The sequence below is a fragment of the Leucoraja erinacea genome, chromosome 15 (assembly GCF_028641065.1).
Source record: "Leucoraja erinacea ecotype New England chromosome 15, Leri_hhj_1, whole genome shotgun sequence".
Classification (NCBI taxonomy): Eukaryota; Metazoa; Chordata; class Chondrichthyes; order Rajiformes; family Rajidae; genus Leucoraja; species Leucoraja erinaceus.
In genome coordinates this window covers 30,078,242-30,094,029 of record NC_073391.1, presented here as the reverse complement: position 1 = coordinate 30,094,029, position 15,788 = coordinate 30,078,242, and the positions used below count along the sequence as shown (strand labels likewise).

General features: G+C 50.3%; 1 protein-coding gene across 2 annotated transcripts; it reads left to right on the top strand.

Annotated features, from left to right (window-relative positions):
• The first annotated feature begins 21 nt into the window (after positions 1-21).
• twnk (twinkle mtDNA helicase) lies at positions 22-15,048 on the top strand. 2 transcript variants are annotated; one of them, XM_055646992.1, is made up of 6 exons: positions 22-545; positions 3,589-4,923; positions 7,302-7,542; positions 10,982-11,089; positions 13,028-13,169; positions 13,958-15,048. In XM_055646992.1, exons 2-6 carry the CDS (start codon positions 3,594-3,596, stop codon positions 14,219-14,221), a joined length of 2,085 nt encoding a protein of 694 aa, XP_055502967.1. In that variant the 5' UTR covers positions 22-545; positions 3,589-3,593; the 3' UTR covers positions 14,222-15,048. The 2 variants fall into 2 exon arrangements, with proteins under 2 accessions (XP_055502967.1, XP_055502968.1); XM_055646993.1 differs by lacking the exon at positions 3,589-4,923 and having other exon boundaries at positions 398-545.
• The last annotated feature ends 740 nt before the right edge of the window (positions 15,049-15,788 follow it).

Sequence of the window (15,788 nt, the reverse complement as noted above, 5' to 3'; positions counted from 1 at the left end):
CCGCCGCGTCTGCGTGTCCGCGTCAATCGACCCCCTCCGCCGTGCGTGTTCGCGTCACTCGACCCCCTCCGCCGTGCGTGTTCGCGTCACTCGACCGCCTCCGCCGTGCGTGTCACGTCACTCGACCCCCTCCGCCGTGCGTGTCCACGTCACTCGACACCAAAGATCCTCTGCTATAGGATCCAAAGATCTTATAGCAATAGGATCTTTGCTCGACACCCTCCGCCGTGCGTGTCCGCGTCACTCGACCCCCTCCGCCGTGCGTGTTCGCGTCACTGGACCACCTCCGCCGGGCCGTGCGTGCGTCACCACGCACGAGCCGGTCAAACCAAAGGATCTTTGGGTCAAACTGGAGGAAGCCCCTCCCCCGGCGGAGCGACCAGCGCGGCAGTTGCCCCGGACAACGCCGTGACTGGCAGCCAAAGATTCTAGAGGAGCTCTTAGCCTCTATAATCTTTGCTGGCAGCTGCTCCGTCCCCTGCGGCGCGCGCAGGAGGTCCCGCCCCCTCCCGCGCCGTTGTCCGGGCGACCTGGGCGCACGTGCGGTAAGTGGCGGCGGTCCCGGGCCACGGTTCTCCCGCCCACGGTGCTGACCTGCTTCATGTCTCCAGCAGCCCCCCCCGTCTCCCTTCCACCTAACCGGCAGCAGTGCCTGCGCTGCAAACACACCGAGACATGACTCTAACTCGGTGTATATCGTGGTCACTCGCATCCTGAAATACGGTGCAATAGATAGCGGACAACCGCTCTTGCAAAGGCATCAAATGGCTCGGCCTACGAGCCTCCTGCAATCCGTTTCCCCTCCTCCCGCTCACTGCTAACATGCTTTCCTCCAAAGTAATGTTTTTGTTATTTATCCTGAAAAAAAGGTTAATGAATAAGTTTCCATCACAGTGCAAAGGTGCCCATCGAAAGCACATGAGTTTGCTCGCTTGAATGTAGTGCATGGATATATTAACGGCAACAACTTGTATCTTCGGCCTCACTGCATTCGCATAGTGCTGTGTGCGTGCCCGTAAAGAAGCAGCAAATAAGAATTTAATTGTGAACGATATCCGCTGCATGTGACAAATGTTTACTCTTTATTTAGCCGAGCTATGTAAATCAACGTTTGCATCGCTTAGTGTAATCTTGCCTCTTGCTCGTGTAATCAGAACTCAATGCAATATTGTCCAAACAGCAGTCCTCCCCATTCACACACACCCCTCCACAATTCGGTTTAAACCAGCATCTGCATTTCTTTCTTACACCCTCCATTAATCCCCTTCCTTTGCTTTAGCTCGGGGGAAGTGTAGGTGTAATGTGAAAAGCGCGCATTTATGAGCAACCAACGGTTCTTGAAATTAAGCTGCATTTTTCTTCAGTGACATAGATAAAAAAAATAGCTGTACGCCGTTACACAGAGGGAGGTGAATTATTTGCCACAGAAGGCTGTGGAGGCAAAGTTCGTGGATACATTTAAGGCAGAAATGGATATATTCTTGATTAGTACGGATGTCGGAGGTTATGGGGAGAAGGCAGGAGAATGGGGTTAGGAGAGAGAGATAGATCAGCCATGATTGAATGGCGGAGACTTGATGGGCCGAATGGCTTAATTGTACTATCACATGATCTACACATGGTAGACAGCTTCGCTCTCCAGTGCCTCTTGGGTGATTTTGAATAGGTAACGTTTTGGGTTGGGACCTTCACCTATCCATGTTCTATAGAGATGCTGCCTAACCCTATGAGTTACTCCAGAAACGTTGTGTTTATCTTTGGTAAACCAGCATCTGCAGTTCATATTTATCACTCAACATGTGTACTTACTTACACAGGAATGGTAGGGCTCTGCGGAGTGTTTAAGAAGGAACTGCAGATGCTGGAGAATCGAAGGTTACACAAAAAAGCTGGAGAAACTCAGCGGGTGCAGCAGCATCTATGGAGCGAAGGAAATAGGCAACGTTTCCGGCCGAAACCCTTCTTCAGACTGATCGGGGGCGGGGGTGGGCGGGGACAAGAAAGAAAAAAGGAGGAGGAGCCTGGGGGGATGGGAGGAGACAGCAGGGGGACTGAGGAAGGGGAGGAGACAGCAAGGACTAACAAAATTGGGAGAATTCGATGTTCATGCCCCCAGGATGCAGACTCCCCAAACGGAATATGTGCTGTTCCTCCAATTTCCGGTGCTGCTCGCTGTGGCCATGGAGGAGACCCAGGACAGAGAGGTCGGAGACGGAGTGGGAGGGGGAGTTGAAGTGCTGATCCACCGGGAGGTCAGCTTGGTTATTGCGGACCGAGCGGAGGTGTTCGGCGAAAGCGATCGCCCAACCTCCGCTTGGTCTCTCCGATATAGATCTGCTGACATCTAGAGCAGCGGACGCAATAGATGAGGTTGGAAGAGATGCAGGTAAACCTCTGTCGCACCTGGAACGGTTGCTTGGGTCCTTGAACGGAGTCGAGGGGGGAGGTAAAGGGACAAGTGTTGCATCTCTTGCGGTTGCAAGGGTAAGTGCCCGGGGAGAGGGTGGTACAGAACTCAATGCAATATTGAAGGGAAGAATTGACAAGGGAGTTATGGAGGGAGCGGTCTTTGCGGAAGGCAGATATGGGGGGAGATGGGAAGGTCTGCGAGTGGTGGGGTGCACCCTTGGAGGTGGCGAAACTGACGGAGGATTACTTTTTGTATGTGACGGGTCTTGGGGTGAAAGGTGAGGGCTAGGGGGACTCGGCCCTTGTTGCGAGTGGGGGGATGGGAAGAGAGAGCAGTGTTGCGGGGTATGGAAGAGACCCTGGTGCGAGCCTCATTTATGGTGGAGGAGGGGAACCCCCGTTCCCTGAATAATGAGGACATTTCAGATGTCCTGGTGTGGAACGCCTCTTCCGTGGAGCAGATGCGGCGTAGACGGAGGAATTGGGAGTAAGGGAAGGAGTCCTTACAGGAAGCAGGGTGGGAAGAAGTGTAGTCCAGATAGCCATGGGAGTCGGTGGGTTTATAGTGTATGTCGGTCAGAAGTCTATCACCTGCAATGGAGATGGTGAGGTCAAGGAATGGTAGGGAAGTGTCGGAAATGGTCCAGGTGTATTTGAGTGCCGGATGGAAGTTAGTGGTGAAGTGGATGAAGTCAGTCAGTTGTGTGCGGGTGCAGGAGGTGGCACCAAAGCAGTCGTCGATGTAGCGGAGGTAAAGGTCGGGGATGGGGCCCTGGTATGGGCTCTGCGGAGTGTTGTAGAGCAGAGGGATCTAGGAGTGCAGGTAGACAGTTCCTTAAAAGTGGCGTCACAGATAGATAGGGTAGTCAAAAAGGCTTTCAGCACATTGGCCTTCATCATCAGTCAGAGGATTGGGAATAGAAAGGAACTGCAGATACTGGTGTGCACCGAAGATAGAGGCAAAATGCTGGAGTAACAGCGGGACAGCTCCGCATCTCTGGAGAAAAGTAATGGGTGACGTTTCGAGTCGGGATCCTTATTCAGACTGAAAGAAGATAGGAATGGAAGGGAGGTTGGTTTGTGTGATGGTCTGGGCTGCGTCCACAATTCTCACCCTTTGAAGCACTGTCCTCTGTCGTTCTCTCTCGTTTGACTCCTTGTCCTTTCTTTCCTCAACAGTCGCCATGCTGTGCTTGTGCGGTCGGGCCCGTGGTGTGGTGCCTCGGTTCCCGGGAGGAATATCCCTCTGGCTGAGGCCTGGCGCTGCGGCAGAGTTCACCGTCCATCGGGGATGCCCCCAGTCGGTAGCACCCCTCGGCACCGCCTCATCGCTCCGCTTCCGCACCACCAGGGCTGACCCCAAGGGATCTGAGCCTGACCCGGACTCCGACTCTGCTTCCTTGCCGGTCACCGTAACGCAAATCCGCCAGTACCTCCGAGCCAAGGGCGTCCCCTTCCACGACGGCTACAGCTGCCTCCACGTCCCCAGCCTCTTCGCCGGAAAGGCCTTGGACTCGGTCAAGGCTGAGAAGGACACCTTCACCCTCTTCGTTGACAAGACCACCGGCCAATTCCTCTGCAAAGACACCCTGCTGGAAGGCAGCTGGGAGGACTTCCAGGATTGCCTGGAGGTGATGCAGAAGGAAGGGCGGCAGAACCTGGGCCCCGACGTCCTGCTAAAGGTGCCTGAGAGCAACTGGGAGCTCCGCAAGCAGGAGATGGACCTGAGGGAGGTGCAGCAGATCTGGAGCCAATCCTCCGCCTTCGCCACTATGGAGGACGAGGAGACCCAGCTGGTCAAGGCCGCGTTCGGCATCTCAAAGGTCAACAACCAGACGCTGAAGAACCTCTGCGTCAAGTACTTCAAGCCGGCCAGGAGTTTGGTGTTCCCGTGGTTTAGCTGGAGGGACTCAGGCCTGAGAGGGTTGAAGCTGATCTCGGCAGAACAAGATGGCCGCCGGGTCGACTACGTGGCGGCCATCTTGCCGAAGGCTGGGAATTACTACGACCTTTTCGGGTTGCATCTGTTGACGCGGAAGGACACCATGCTGGTCCTGACCAGCAATGAGACGGACTGCCTAGCGGTTGTCAGCGCCACCGGCCTGCCCTGCGTCTCCTTGCCTCGCGGAGTGAGCTGCCTGCCCCCTGCCCTTCTGCCCTACCTGGAGCAGTTCCGCAAGGTGGTCTTGTGGCTGGGTAGCGACCTGCTGTCCTGGGAGGCCTCCAAGCTCTTCGCCCGAAAGCTCAATGTCAAGCGCTGCCACCTGGTGCGCCCGGGTGAGGGGCAGCCCTGCCCCCTCGAAGCCCTGGCCGGCGGGCTCAACCTGGGCAAGATCGTGAAGGCCGCGGTCCCTGCCGGACACAAGTCCATCATCTCCTTCCGGCAGCTCCGGGACGACGTGTTTGGGGAACTCGCCAACGCCGAGCAAGTCTCCGGCATCAAGTGGCGCCGGTTCCCCGATCTCAACAAGCTACTCAAAGGACACCGCAAGGGCGAGCTGACCGTGTTCACCGGTACTACATTCCCCCTGGCCTCAGATCACCCGGGGTGGCCCTCATTTATTCACAGGAGCTTACTGTACTGAAGAAAAGAGGCTGGAGTAACTCAATGGGTCAGGCAGCATTCCTGGAGAACATGGATAGGCGACGTAACGTGTCTTAAAGTCATACAGCGTGAAAACAGGTCCTTCAGCCCAACTTGCCAACTCTGCCCCATCTACACTAGTCCCACCTGCCTACGTTTGGCCCATATCCCTCTAAACCTGTCCTATCCATGTATGTGTCTAAATGTTGCACAAGTGTTGTGATAGTACCTGCATCAACTTTCTCCTCCGGCAGCTCCTTCCATATACCTCCCACCCTTTGTGTAAATAAAATTGCCCCATAGGTTCCCAGTAAATCTTGCCACCCTTACGTTAAACCTATGTCTTCTGGTTCCCTGTTCTGGACAAAAGACTATACGCTTTTACCTGATCTATTCCTCTTAAGATGAGTCCTGACCCGAAACGTCATCTGTCCATGTACTCCAGGGATACTACTGCGAGTGACCTGCTGCGTTACACCAGTACTTTGTCATTCCTTGGTAAACAAGCATTCGCAGTTCCTTGTTTCTATATGTTGCGGTGTTGAAATTGGCCATACCAGAAGTTGTAGATGCTGGGATCCCAAGCAAAAAAAAACAGTGCTGAAGGGGACAGGCAGCATCTCTGGAGAAAAGGAATGGGTGACGTTGTTCTTCTGAAGAAGGGTCTCGACCCGAAATGTCACCGATTTCTTCTCCCCAGAGATGCTGCCTGTCTTGTTGAGTTACTCCAGCATTTTGTGTCTACCTTCGATTTAAACCAGCATCTGCAGTTCTTTATTACACACAGTGCTGAGGGGATTGATCCAAAAGTTCAATCCTGACCTTGGGTGCTGTCTGCGCGGTGTTTATCCTGTGTGACCGCATGGGTTTCCTCCCACATTCCAAAGACATATAGGATGTTAAGTTCTGAAGAAGGGTTTCGGCCCGAAACGTTGCCTATTTCCTTCACTCCATAGTTGCTGCTGCACCCGCTGAGTTTCTCCAGCTTTTTTGTGTACCTCAGATTTTCCAGCATCTGCAGTTCCTTCTTAAACACAATAGGATGTTGTTAATTGGTCTCTCAGTTGCCGCTGGTGTGTAGGAAGTGGGAGTGCATGTTGAGAGCTTAATCTGATTGTGTAAATTGCCACTAGTATGTAGGATAGAACTAGTTTAGTTTAGCGATACAGTGTGGAAACGGGACCTTCGACCCGTTAAGTCCACGCCGACCAATGATCGGTACACAAGTTCTATCCTACACACTAGAGACAATTTACCAAACCAATTAACCTACAAACGTGCAGTTATTTGGAATGTGGAAGGAAACCGGAGCCTCTGGAGAAAAACTACGTGGTCACAGGGAGAACGTGCAAACTTCATACAGCCAACACCAGTGGTCAGGATTGAACCAGGGTCTCTGGTGTTGTGTGGCAGCAACTCTACCGCTGTGCCGGGTGTGGACTCATAGAAACATAGAAACATAGAAATTAGGCGCAGGAGTAGGCCATTCGGCCCTTCGAGCCTGCACCGCCATTTAATATGATCATGGCTGATCATCCAACTCAGTATCCCGTACCTGCCTTTTCTCCATACCCTCTGATCCCCTTGGCCACAAGGGCCACGTCTAACTCCCTCTTAAATATAGCCAATGAACTGGCCTCAACTACCCTCTGTGGCAGAGAGTTCCAGAGATTCACCACTCTCTGTGTGAAAAAAGTTCTCCTCATCTCGGTTTTAAAGGATTTCCCCCTTATCCTTAAGCTGTGACCCCTTGTCCTGGACTTCCCCAACATCGGAAACAATCTTCCTGCATCTAGCCTGTCCAACCCCTTAAGAATTTTGTAAGTTTCTATAAGATCCCCTCTCAATCTCCTAAACTCTAGAGAGTATAAATCAAGTCTATCCAGTCTTTCTTCATAAGACAGTCCTGACATCCCAGGAATCAGTCTGGTGAACCTTCTCTGCACTCCCTCTATGGCAATAATGTCCTTCCTCAGATTTGGAGACCAAACTGCACGCAATACTCCAGGTGTGGTCTCACCAAGACCCTGTACAACTGCAGTAGAACCTCCCTGCTCCTATACTCAAATCCTCTTGCTATGAAGGCCAACATGCCATTCGCTTTGTGGGGTTAAGGGCCTGTTTCCGCGATGTATCTCTGAACTAAACTAAAAAAGGTGGGAGTGCGGCCCATTTGAGCGCTTTTACCTATTTACCAAGACTCCAATCAACTCCACCTGGGGGGCTCTCCGCTTGCACCAGGGCAGGCCTGGGGTAACCATGGCGATCGGGCCTACATCCTAACCTACTGCTTTGCTCCTGCCCGCAGGTCCGACGGGCAGCGGGAAGACGACCTTCATCAGCGAGTGCACGCTGGACCTGTGCACGCAGGGGGTGAACACCCTGTGGGGCAGCTTTGAGATCAGCAACGTGAGGCTGGCCAAGATCATGCTGACTCAATTTGCCATGCAGCGGCTGGATGACCAGCTGGACAGCTACGACCAGTGGGCGGACAAGTTCGAGAGCCTGCCCCTGTTCTTCATGACCTTCCACGGACAACAAAGCATCAAGTGAAGTACCTGGCAGCAACCACGTTACCGCTAATGGCGGCTTCTTGCGTTGTGATGTGTAGAGAGTAATAACTCAAGGCTTTGCTCTGGGGGCGGGGGGTCTTGTTAGAGTCATACGGCCCAACTTGCCCACACCGGCAAACATGCCCCATCTACACTAGTCCCTCCTGCCTGTGCTGGGCCCATATGCCTCTAAACATGTCCTATCCATGTACCTGTCTAAATGTTCCTTAAACATTGCGATAGTACCTGCCTCTTCTGGCAGCTCGTTCTATACGCTCTCTACTCTTTGTGGGAAAGAAACTCTTTGCTCGGTTTTGTATTAAATCTTTCCCCCCTCACCTTAAACCTGTGCTCTGGTTATCAATTTCCCCAACTCTGGGCAAGAAACTCTGTTTACCTGATCTATTCCTCTCATGAATTTGTACACCTCTGGAAGATCACCCCTCGTCCTCCTGCGTTCCAAGGAATAGAGTCCTAGCCTGCTCAACCTCTCCTTATACCTATAGCTCAAGCACTGGAGTCCTGGACATCTTTCCTGTAACACGGTGCCCAGAACTGAACACAATATTCTAAATATGTCTTATACAGCTGCAACATGACCTCCCAACTTCTATACTCAATACTCTGACTGATGAAGTTCAATGTGCCAAAATATTTTTTGATCACCCTATCTACCTGTGACGCCACTTTCAGCATATATATATATATATAATATATATATATTTCAACAAACTACTTATTATTGTCACTTGTAATGAAGTACAGTGAAATGCAGAAGCAAGGAACTGCAAACACTGGTTTACAAAAAGAGACAGTTTTAGATAGGCACATGGATATGCAGTGAATGGAGGGATGGACCCTGTACAAGTAGTTTAGTTTAGAGCTATAGCATGGAAACAGGCCCTTTGGCACGCCAACCATTGCCCACCCATTGAAACAAGTTCTATGTTATCCCACTTTCTCATTCACTCCCCACACACTATAGTTTATAGTGGACCGATTAGCCCACAAACCGCCCGTCTTTGAGACGTGGGAGGAATCCCACGCGGTCACAGGGAGAACATGCAAACTCCACCTAGACAACACTCGAGGTCAGGATGGAAACCAGGTTTTTGGCACTGTGAGGCAGCGGAAGATGTATTGTATTGTATTGTATTGTATATCTTTATTGTCATTTCCTGAGTATTCGCATACCCAGAGGAAACAAAAAAACGTTGCTCAACCAGTGTCCATTCAGTGTGCATGAAAAAAATATAGTTACCCAAAGCAGTTTGAATTTGCTTTGTGGTCAGCACAGACTGGATGGGCCGAAAGGCCTGCACTATTCCATGTTGGGGTGACAATTCGTTTTGGAACCCTTCTTCAGATTAATTGTTTTGGTGGGGGGGGGGGGCCGAGAAAGCTGAAAGAGATGGGAGGTGAAAGCTTGGCGAGTGATGGGTGGATACGGCAATGGGGAACTGGAGTCACCAGTGACGAGGGGAGTTCCGCAAGGGTCAGTGCTGGGGTCGTTTCTCCTCACATTGTATATGAATGATTTGGATAAGGGGATTGGCGGCTTTGTGGCCAAGTTTGCAGATGATGCTAAGATAGGTGGAAGGGCAGGCAGTGTACAGGAAGCAAGGACTCTGCGGAAGGACTTGGACAGGTTTGAATAGTGGGCAGAGAAGTTGCAGATGAAAATCAGTATAGCAAAGTGCGGAGTCATCCATTTTGGTAATAAGAATAAAGGCATAGATTATTTTCTAAATGGAGAGAAAATACATAAATTGGAGGTGTAAAGGGACTTGGAAGTGCTGGTGCAGGGCTACCAAAATGTTAATTTGCAAGTCAAATCAGTATTAAAGAAGGCAAATTCAATGCTAGGATTTATATCAAGAGGACTGTAATACAAAAACAGAGATGTAATGCTGAGGCTCTATAAGGCACTGGTCAGGCCGCATTTGGAGTACTGTGAGCAAATCTGGGCCCCGTATCTGAGGAAGGATGTGCTGGCTCTGGTGAGGGTCCAGAGGAGGTTTACAAGAAAGATTCCAGGAATGAGTGGGTTAGCATATGATGAGTGTTTGACAGCACTGGGTCTCTACTCGCTGGAGTTTAGAAGGTTGAGGGGGGACCTCATTGAAACTTACTGAATAATGAAAGACATAGATAGAGTGGATGTGGAAAGGATGTTTCCACTGGTGGGAGAGTCTAGGACCAGAGTTCATAGCCTCAGAATTAAAGGGCACTCTTTTAAAAAGCTGGTGATTTGGAACTTCTTTAGTCAGAGGGTAGTTAATCTGTGGAACTCATTGCCACAAAGAGCTGCGGAGGCCAAGTCAGTGGATATTTTTGGGGCAGAGATAAAGTTCTTGATTTGACTGGGTGTCAAGGGTTATGGGGGGAAGGCAGGAAAATGGCATTAGGTGGCAGAGATCAGACATGATTGAATGCCAGAGTAGATTTGATGGGCTGAATGGCCTAATTCTACTCCTATAACTTGTGAGTTTATTTGGCAGATGGGTGACAGAGCCCAGTGTTAAGTAGTAGATAAAAATCTGAGATAAGGAGTGAAGTGGGTCCCGACCTGAAACGTTGTCCTTCCATTTCTCTTCACAGATGCTGCCTGACCCACCGAATTACTCCAGCACTTTGTGCCTTGCTCAAGATTTCAGCATCTGCAGTCTCGAGCCTCAAGTGCTGGAGTAACTCAGTGGGTCAGGCAGCGTCTTTGGAGAACGTGGATAGGTGACGTTTCGAGTCAGTACCCTTCTTCAGACTCCAATAAAGAATCGCGACTCAAAATATCACTTATCCATGTCCTCCTGAGTGCTGCCTGATCCACTGAGTTAATCCTGCAACTTTGTGTCCTTTTGTGTAAATCAGCATCTGCAGTTCCTTGTTTCTACTACCCGAATGAATTCTTACTCCCTCCAAACCCACGCATAGGCAGCACAGGGTAGTGACAGCAGGTAATATTGCACCATGTGACAGAGCGGCACACAGTGGCGCAGCGGTAGAGCTGTCGCCTCACAGACCCACAAGCCCGGGTTCGATCCTGACCTCGGGTGCTGTCAACGTGGAGTTTGCACCTTCTCCCTGTGACCGCTTGAGTTTCCTCCCGGAGCTCCCGTTTCCTCCCACACTCCAAACACGTACAGGTTTGTAGGCTAATTGGCTTGGTAAAAATATTGTAAATTGTCCCTGGTGTGTAGGATATTGTTAGTGTGCTCTGATCGCTGGTAGGCGCGGACACGCTGGGCCGAAGGGCCTGTTTCCGCACCGTACCTCTAAACTAAACATACACTCGCATACATACCCATAAAAAATAAACAGACAGACAATAATAGTGCAAAAAGACAAAACCAATGCCCCCAGTTCATGTAGTTCATGTGTGTTGGTTTGTCACTGTGCCCACTGACTGATTAACTAAGTGCTTCTCTTTGCCATGCAGGTCCGTTATTGATACGATGCAGCACGCTGTCTACATGTACGATATCACCCACGTCGTTATCGATAACCTACAGTTCATGATGGGTCAGGAGTACCTCTCCATTGACAAGTAATTTCATCTTTTAATTGAAACGTAGGCTGTGTTGTGCTCGCAATGACTCCGACTCAGTGTGGCCCTTTCCAGTGAAGCTTGAGAAAGGAGTTGCCTCCTCGACCGGCTGCATCCCTGATAGAAACATAGAAATTAGGTGCAGGAGTAGGCCATTCGGCCCTTCGAGCCTGCACCGCCATTCAATATGATCATGGCTGATCATCCAACTCAGTATCCCGTACCTGCCTTCTCTCCATACCCTCTGATCCCCTTAGCCACAAGGGCCACATCTAACTTCCTCTTAAATATAGCCAATGAACTGGCCCCGACTACCCTCTGCGGCAGAGAGTTCCCGAGATTCACCACTCTCTGTGTGAAAAAAGTTCTTCTCATCTCGGTTTTAAAGGATTTCCCCCTTATCCTTAAGCTGTGACCCCTTGTCCTGGACTTCCCCAACATCGGGGAGCAATCTCCTGCATCTAGCCTGTCCAACCCCTGATGTTCACCTTAACGGAAATAAATGTAGATCTTACTGTGGACTTCCATGCCTCGCAACCACATGCCCACTCTTTCACTGGGCTTTCTGCTCTGATATTTCACCTCTCCCCATTATTAAAGCAAAAGCCTCACTCAGTGAAAGGGCAGTAAATATAGACTTTACTTTAGACTTTAGAGATACAGTGTGGAAACAGGCCCTTCGGCACACTGAGACCAGTGATCACCCAGTACACGTACTATCCTACACACTCGGGACAATTTACTATTTTACTAAAGCCAATTGATCTACAAACCTGTAAGTCTTTTTTAGTGTGGGAGGAAACCGGAGCAATCGGAGACAACCTACAAGGGCGAACGTATGATCTCCATACAGACAGCACCCGTAGTCAGGATCAAACCCAGGCCCCTCCTTCTGTAAGGCAGCAACTCTACAGCCGCACTGTGTGTCGCTGTGTTGGGGGGGACACATAACAAGGTGCTGGAGTAGCTTAGCAGGGAAGAGAGGAGGGGCAAGTCAAAGCTTGGTGGATATCGGTGTGGAGAGTTTTTGATGGGCAGTCAGTTGAACAAAGACTAGAGATGAACAAACAGAAATTGTGAGACAAAAGGATTGAAGAGGAGCAAATTGTGAAGCTAGAGGAAGGAATGTAGGTGGGAGATGAGAGATAGGTGCTGATCCAGGTGGGCACAGGGCCAGGGAGTAAGGGGGGTGGTAGAGAAAAAGGGGGATAGGTTTTGTAATTAGCTAAAGTGGGGAAATTCACCGCTAACTTTAGTGGAGGAGAACCTTTAGTGAAGGAAGGGTTGGGTAGGGCGTTTGTGTCAGAGAATTCAACGTTCCCTACCTTTGGGTTTTAAGAAATCAAAGCGGAATATGAGGTGCTGTTCCTCCAGTTTGCGTGTAGCCCCACTCTGGCAATGGAGGAGGCCCAGGACAGAGAGGTCAGTACAGGAAGGGGGGGAGATAGAACAGCTAACAACCGGGAGATCCAGTGCGGACCTCTCTATGCTGTATCTCTCTGCAGCATCTAATCAGGATGACAGAATAAATGGTGTTCGGTGGGTTCAAAGAGTGGAGATGAGGAGGAGTTTCTTTATTCAGAGGGTGGTGAATCTAGGGAATTAATTGTCACAGACGGCTGTGGAGGCCAAGTCAATGGGCATTTTTGAAACTGAGATTGATAGGTTGTTGATCAGGAACGGTGCCATTGGTTACAGGAAGAAGGCAGGAGAATGTGGTTGAGAGGGAAAAATAGATGAGCCATGATTGAACTGTGGTGTAGACTCAATGTGCCGAATGGCCTATTTCTGCTCCTATGAACTTACGGTGAGCCTCGCAAATCCTAATGAAACAGAAGGATTGACCCGAATCCTCCCCAGGTCCAATTGGATCGGTAGAAGACTTGGTTCCTTAGCCACGCAACCCCAGTAAAACTGAACCATTCCCGCACGCTTCAGGTTCTCCGCGCAGGATTACAGCATTGGAATGTTCCGGAAGTTTGCCACAGATAACGGCTGCCACGTGACCCTGGTCATCCACCCGAGGAAGCAGGAAGATGACAAGGAGCTGCAAACGGCTTCCATCTTTGGAACGGCCAAGGCAAGTCTATGCTGCGACAGGGCTGGGATGGTGAATGATGCTTCCTGTGTCCCATGCTGTCCCTTTCCCTATCTTCACGCCTGTGTTGAACCACCCCCCCCCCCCCCCCCCCCGTCTGTCCGTCCCTCTGTCCATCCGTCCACAATGCTTCCTTAAAACGAGGCAAGGAAAGTTTAATATAATAAATGTAATGAAAAGGAACTGCAGATTGTGGTTTATACCAAAGTTAGACACAAATTGATGGAGTAACTCAATGGGTCAGGCAGCATCTCTGGAGAACATGCACAGGGTCCCTCCTTCAGACTGATTGTGGGGGCTTAAAGCAAGAAAAGACCAGGATAAATCAGGGTCAACAAAAGATGATCTCGGGCAGGGATAAGCCAATTGTTGACTGTGATTGCAAGAGGGCAGGGCTTGCTCCCTCCAGTGTGTTGGTGAGGCCCCAAATCCACACCATTAAGACTATGACTAATAAACCTCTGAACTAGTTTACAAGCTAAGTTATAGGAGTAGAATTAGGCCATTCTGTCCATCGAGTCTACTCCACCATTTAATCATGGCTGATCTCTGCCTCCGCATCCCATTTTCCTGCCTACTCCCCATAACCCTTGATACCCGTTCTAATCAAGAGGTTGTCTATCTATGCCTTAAAAGGTAGACTCTACGTAACACGAGCAGCATGCCGCACAGTTTGCTGTAGGAGGGAGGGAGGGATGAGGAGGTGTAAGATTCTCATTTCTTGGTCACTTTGCTTCCATCCCACCCTCCGCCCCGACCTCTTCCCGCAGGCTAGCCAAGAGGCAGACAACGTGCTGATCCTACAGGACCGGAAGCTAGCCTCGGGACAGGGGAAACGTTCCCTGCAGGTGGCAAAGAACCGCTTCGACGGAGACCTGGGCATCTTCCCGCTGGAGTTCAAGAAGGCCTCGCTGACCTTCTCTGCCGTCAAGAGCAGAGCCAAGCTGAAGAAGGTGGAGGAAGAGGCGGAGGGAGGCGATGTCGCCATCGTGATGAAGCCTGGCAGATCTGCCAAGCTCAAGGAGAAAAAGTGAGCCCTTCTCCCCTCCTGGGAGATGGCACTGTGTGCCGGGCACCTGCTTACCGACGATGGGGAAGGGTCTCGGCAGCTATGGTGGCACCAGTCACACGGACCCACCGAGCTTTCCATGCAAGACAGGATCTTGTACTCAACGTTGGAGACTAAGACTAGTCATCGACCAGCGATGGTGGAAAAGATAGAACTTTCAAAGCAAATGGAAGCATGAACGGTTTAACAAAGGCAGTAATTACTCACCAGCCTCAACTCGCATGTATGTGGGATTCGACTGTAGACTTGTGCAGACCACCCCCTCCCCAAACTCTCTGTGGAGGTGAAGCCATTCGTTATTTTCTGCTGGGTGCATAGAGCATAAAACAATACAATACGGCACAGGAACAGGCCCTTCGGCCCACGATGTCTGTGCCAGACACGATGACAATTTGTTTTATGGACCATGCATAGAACAGTGCAACACAGAACAAGCCGTTCGGCCCACGATGTCTGTCGAACACTTCTGGCCGCTGGAGGACTGGAATGGTCACGGATCAACAGGATTGAGCTGACGGCTAATTGCTTCATTCGGAATCATATTTTTAAAAAATACTCTTGAGTCCAAATCTGTAAAAAAACAAAACACTGATCATGTTAAAAGTCTGAAATTAAGGGAATATGGAAAATGCTGCTATTTTACAATTCTGTGTCACTCCTTATTATAGATTATTGTATCTGTTGAAGATCCTGTATACTGGACTTGTTCAAGCAAGTATTTTTAACGATTGGATATTTGGAACCCATGCATTTCTAATGTTATATTTTGTTATAAAGCTGAAAGTAATCAAACTGAAGGCATGTGTGTTAACTGTAAGATGGGTGGAATGAAATCCAGGAAGCAGTTTCAGGTTAAAAAAAAGCTCTGGTTTTGACATGGTTTTGCCATCTACTAAATATACTCGCGATACAAGGGACTGCAGATGCTGGACTCGTGAGCACAGAACAGCGTGAGAGGAACTCAGCAGGTCTGGGAGCAACTGTGGAGGGAAAAGGGCAGACAATGCTTCCAGTTGGGACCCTTCCTCAGACAGAATAAGGGTTCCGACCTCAAACGCCTTCTGTCCTTTTATCACCACAGCTGCTGGCTGACCCGCTGAGTTCTTCCAGCACTTTGTGTTTTTTTTTCCTACACAAAGTGCACTGCATTTACTGACCTCTGCATTTATGACACCACCTGCCTCACCTGCGATCCCTTCCGTTGTGAATGGCGTGGGAGGCCGTGCAGGGAAACACCACCACCTGCAGGTTCCCCTCACATTACACACAACTCTAGCCTGAAAATTAATTGCTGGTCCTTCACTGTTTCTGGAACCTTCTCCGCTCTATGGCGTTTTATTGTCACGTATGCACTGCACGTTGAAATTCATTTTGCATCGATCGCTAGTGCATGGGTCGCCATTATTTGGCACCGTTTACAAAAAAGTGCAAAGTCTGGTCCACGTTCTCGATGTTCTGGAGCGGCTCCTGATCCAGGTCAGCCCCAGACTGCTGCAGGGCCTCCTCCGTCACCCTCGATCAGCTTGGCCTGC

Bases quoted from the DNA above. Each gene is read 5' to 3' on its own strand.
- twnk (XM_055646992.1), top strand. From the start codon at position 3,594: ATGCTGTGCTTGTGCGGTCGGGCCCGTGGTGTGGTGCCTCGGTTCCCG. The intron at 4,924-7,301 runs GTACTACATTCC...TCCTGCCCGCAG, and splicing joins CGAGCTGACCGTGTTCACCG to GTCCGACGGGCAGCGGGAAG. The intron at 7,543-10,981 runs GTGAAGTACCTG...TTTGCCATGCAG, and splicing joins CACGGACAACAAAGCATCAA to GTCCGTTATTGATACGATGC.